This window comes from Panicum virgatum, chromosome 8K (genome assembly GCF_016808335.1).
Source record: "Panicum virgatum strain AP13 chromosome 8K, P.virgatum_v5, whole genome shotgun sequence".
NCBI classification, from domain to species: Eukaryota; Viridiplantae; Streptophyta; class Magnoliopsida; order Poales; family Poaceae; genus Panicum; species Panicum virgatum.
The window spans coordinates 43,143,859-43,148,616 of NC_053143.1; the positions used below are offsets into that span (position 1 = coordinate 43,143,859).

At 71.6% G+C, this 4,758-nt stretch overlaps 1 protein-coding gene across 2 annotated transcripts; it reads right to left on the reverse strand.

Moving 5' to 3' along the window:
- Positions 1–1,545: 1,545 nt before the first annotated feature.
- Positions 1,546–4,384, reverse strand: LOC120644776 (SH3 and multiple ankyrin repeat domains protein 1-like). Of its 2 annotated transcripts, none has more exons than XM_039921485.1 (3): positions 4,143–4,384; positions 2,803–4,035; positions 1,546–2,717 (listed from the first exon to the last, which is right to left on the reverse strand). In XM_039921485.1, exons 1-3 carry the CDS (start codon positions 4,305–4,307, stop codon positions 1,845–1,847), a joined length of 2,271 nt encoding a protein of 756 aa, XP_039777419.1. In that variant the 5' UTR covers positions 4,308–4,384; the 3' UTR covers positions 1,546–1,844. The 2 variants fall into 2 exon arrangements, with proteins under 2 accessions (XP_039777419.1, XP_039777418.1); XM_039921484.1 differs by having other exon boundaries at positions 1,546–2,720.
- Positions 4,385–4,758: the final 374 nt, after the last annotated feature.

Genomic DNA, 4,758 nt, shown 5'->3' on the forward strand with positions numbered 1-4,758 from the left:
CGGTGCTGCGCGCGCGCCTGGAGCCCTGGATCTCTCGCTCTCCACTACGCACGGGGATCTAAAAAGCTTGGCGACGGCAGGGCCCCCTTCTTCCCCGCCTGACGCAGCGGCCGTCGTCACCAGATCGGCGGCGCGCATCACTGCGCTACGGCCGGTCCTGCCGGCTGCCGCCACCTGCGTGCGCATGCATGCGGTGCGCATCGTTGCAGGCAGCAGGCAGGCGTGCAGCGAGCTCCAATCATTGCAGGCCGGTGGGCGGTGGCCCGCTGGTTGCCGGGCTGGGCGTAGGCCGGGGGGACCAAGCGGCGGCGGCGGTCATTGAACCTTGATCGGACACATCGGAGCCCCGACGCGGGCAGAACGGCGGCTGCTGCTGCTGCCGTGCTGCGTCATGCGCAGCGGCCTGAGACGATGAGCTACGCGCACTAGCTACTAGCTCTCTAGCTAGCTAGCCCAGGTGCGGTGCGCCGGTGGGCGCGGCGTGGCAGGCAACGGCTACCGGGCTAGCGCGCGGCGGCAGGCGGAGTAGTAACTCCCCGCTGGGCACCGGCTTGGCCTTGGCCCATCCGATGCGCTCGCTCGCCGCCGGCGCGGGACCATGCCGTGGCACTGGCACTGGCACTGGCACTGGCACGGCGCGGGAGGCAGGAGGTGCGCGTGACGCGACGCGACGCGCGCGCGCACGGACCCAACCGATCGAGATCGACCCAACGAACCAACCAACCAACAACCATGCGAGCGAGCGAGCGAGCGAGCGAGGGGATCCCTCGAGAAAAGCCTGGCGCGCCGGTGGCGTAGCGCGGCCCGGCCAGGCCAGGGCCCGCTTGCCCTCCGGCCGGGGGACAGCGCCGCGCGCGCCCGCAGCGCGGGCCGGGCTGGGAGCGCGAGCCGAGCCTGCCGGCCGTGGTCCTGCTCCTGCTCCTGCTCCGCGCGGCCGGCCCACTGCAGGCGCCTACTAGTCTGTTTCAGCGCCGCGCTTTCGATTCGAGGTCGCGTCCGCATTCCCGGCGGATCCCCATCCATCCAGCCAGCCAGCAAGCCCGGAGCAACTCCCACCAGCCACCACCCCACCCCACCAACCAGAGCCGCCGCCGGCTCGCCGCTCTCGTCTTCAGCAGCCGGCCGGCCCTCCGGAGAGCTCCGCCTCCGCTTCGCCTTCGCTTGCGTGCTGCGCCCGCCACCAGTTCCGCCGCAGCGCCGCCGGCGACCCACCCCCAGTCAAGGGACTGTGCCGGGGCTTAACTGGCAGTCAGGCGCGGGGCAGCCTTTCACCTTCACGCCACTGTACCTGCGTCTTCCTCCCCACGAATAATGGCGCCATTCAAGCGGGCTGTACGACGGCGAGGTCGAGGGGCCGATCAGGCAGGCAGGCGCGCTTTACGCCTGTACTGCCCGCCACGGTCGCCGGCTCTTCACTGCCGCCACATGCCCGGAACAGCAGCCCGATCATACCAACCATCTTCAGAGATCAGCAGCAGCAATGGCGGCCGTCAGTAACCACTGGGAGAAGTAGTAACGTGCGACGATGGCGCGAGGACAGGGACGAAACGGAACGAAATGTGCATCCTTGAGTGGAGTGGTTAAAACTGCTCCGTCATTACATCAACGCTACTTCATGGCTATTCAAACACACCGATTAGCAGTAATTAACATGGCCTAAGACTAGCAGGGGTAAACACCAGTAAAAAAACTAAATAATTTTACATGGCTCTCTAAAACTAGGAAGAAGAACAGCAGAGTAAGAAACGGAAATCAAGCGTCGAATCCAATTATTTCCCCTCCCTTTTCGCTTCCCTGACCCTCGCGGACGCCTGGCGGCTCCGGCGACGTTGCCTCCGGGGTGATCAGAAGACCAGCTTCCGGCGCGGCAGGGGCCGGTCCGCGTCGGCGAGCTCGCGGATGGTGTCGGCGACGAGGTCCCGGAACACCAGCCGCTCGATCTGCAGCACGGCCTCGGCCGCCTCCGCGCCGGACACCACCACCCCCACCCGCCGCCGCTGCGTCGCCGCCCACCGCCCCTCGTCCGCCGCCATGTCGCGCCGGATCGCGCGGCACGTGACGGCGTTCAGGTCCTCCTCGGCTTCCCCCTCCTCCTCCTCCTCGTCCCCGGCCGCCCGCGGCGCGGGCTCGCCGGCGCGCCGGACCTCGGCCCGGACGTGGTCCACGAGCTCGGCGCCGCGGAGCCACGCCGCGGGCTCCCAGGGGCACGCCGCGCGCTGCCGCTCCAGCGCCTCCCCAACCGCGCCGCACAGCAGCCGGCGGTGGTGCCACGTGTCGCAGGGGTCGCCGCCACGCTGGCGCCGCCGCTGCTCCGCGGCCTTGTACACGTCGGCCGGGTCCCGCAGCCAGCTGCCGCGGGCGCCACCGAACAGGCGGACCAGATCCGCCACGTAGGCGTAGTCCGGGTCGCCGCTCGCCTCGGGGCCCACGGGGCCTGTCCCCAGGGCCCACTCGTCATCCTCCGGGTCGGAGGACGCCGTCGCGGCCGGTGGCTTCGGGCCCGCTCCACCACCAACGCTGCTGAAGTCGATGGCCCGTTTCGACCCCGACGAGGACGACGGCGAGTCCCCGTCGGCGAGGAAGGCTGCCGCGTCGAGCACGGACACCGGGCTCGGCTGCTGGTCGGACCCCGCCGCGTCGCCGCCGGTGAACGCCTGGATGCTGCTCAGGAGCTTCCCGCACCGCTCCAGCAGGCCGCGGTCAGTCCGGGAGTCCGGCTGCTGCCATTGCGTAAATGGAATGTTCAGAGACGCTGCGAAAAACGTCGCGAGTTGAGGGGAGGTGGCGGGCATGGAGGCTTACCGGCTCCAAGTCCCAGCGGGAGGAGGCGCTGAAGGAGCTGCTGCTGCCGCCGTCGGAGAAGGTGGTGGAGGCCTCGTCGTCGGGAGAAAGCGCCGCGGCGTTGTGCGCCGCGCGGCGGGCAATGCGGACCGGGGCGCCGGCGGAGTCGAAGCCGCTTGGCCTCCTGAAAGGCGGCTGCGGCTGCTGCTGCTGCTTCGGGGACTGCACGGGCGACACGCGCCGCTGCGGCGAGTGCGGGCCGCGCCGAGCAGGGGAGGCCGGGCTCCGCGCGGGGGAAGCGGACGGGTCTGGAGACCGTGGGCGGCGGGCGCGGTCGACGTCGACGCGGAGCCGCCGCGCGGGTGTGAGCCGCGACGGCGGCTGCGCGCGGTGGTTCGGGCGCATGACGACGATGGGCGGCGGCGGCGGAGCGGTGCGTACGGGCGGCGGCGGCGTGGGAGTGTGGTGGAGCAGGCCCTTGAGCTGCAGCGCCTCGAGTATTTGCTTCAGCGTCTCGAGATCCCGGGCCGGCTCCGCGATGCCGCGCTTGCGGAGGCGGCGCTCGATCTCGCCGTAGAGCGCGATCTCGCCGTGGGCGCCGGCGGCCGCCGGGTCGGCGCGGTTCGCGGGCTCCGGGAACACCTCGTGCGCGTCGAAGCGGCTGCGCCTCTGGAACGAGCGCGGGCACCCCGGATCCGGCGCCCGCCGCATCGCCTCCCCCGCGGCCGGCGCCGAGGCCGCCGGCGACGGCCGCTCCACCAGCGGCGGGAGCGGCGACGCCGGGCGCTCGAAGAAGGCCGGGTCGACGAACCGGAAGTGTGACGGGTCCCGCGGCGGCACGCGCTCGGACGCCGACCGCCGGAGCGCGGCCGGGCTCGCGGCGCCGTCCCCCGCCGCGTCCAAGCCGTGCGGCAGCGCGTCGAGGCCCATGAGCCGCGCGACGACGCTGGGCGAGCGGCGCTCGTCGCCCGCGGCGGACGGCGACGGCGGCGCGCCGGGGGCGGGCGCCGTCCGGATCTCGCGCGGCCGGAGCTTGCCCCCGGCGTCCACCACGGCGCGGCTGTCGAGCGAGAGCCGCGGCAGCCGCCACGACGGCGCGGCCCAGCCGCCCGCCCCGCCCCCGCCGCCGCCTCCGTCCTTGGGGTCCAGCTGCAGCGACGGCCTCGGCGCGGCGGGCGGCGTCATGTCCGGCGACGACGGCGCAGGCGTCGCCCGCTCCAGCGGCATCGACCGCTCCGACGGCGTCGCCGACCCCTGCACGCGCACACAACACAGCAGCCGCCAAAGCATCATCAGAAACCAGCCACCAGCAGCGTCAGCAGCAAGACCAGGAACGGAGGAGCGGACGCGCGCGCGCTTACGCTGGAGCCCGAGGACAGGAGGCGGCGCGGCGAGCCGTGGAGCCGGCGGCCGGAGAGGATCTGGGGGCGGTCGAAGAGGTGGAGGAACCCCGCCATGCAGCCCTGGTGCACGGGCCGCTCGTCCATCCGCCGCTCCTCGTCCTCGTCCACGCCCATGGCCACCATCTCGCCGGCCTCTTCCTCCCCGTCCGCCTTCTCCCCTGCTCCGCTCCGCCTCCGCGCTGGGTGCGGCGCTCTGGGTGCCTCCTCTGTTCGGCTCCCGCTTTTGGGAGCGATTTAAAGCGGTGGCGGGGGGCGAAGAGCCCCCCCGAATCCCCGCGCTGCCCCCGCCCCACCGCCGGTAATTACGTCCCCTGCCACTGCCCCCGCCGTGTCGACGCGTCGGGGCACGAGCGGAGGCGGAAATCCAATCGGACGCGCGAGCGTTAGCTGGCATGCGGGCGCTCGATTCCCGACCGGACCGCGCCGTCCGCACGGACGTACACACGTCACTTGTGATGCATACATTAGTTTCATTTCCTTTTCTATGCGTGAACCAAGCCACCAAACAAAAGCTGCAGCAACTGGCACAAGCGATGCTGCCGTGCTGAATCAGAAACTCGTGTGGTACTGTGAA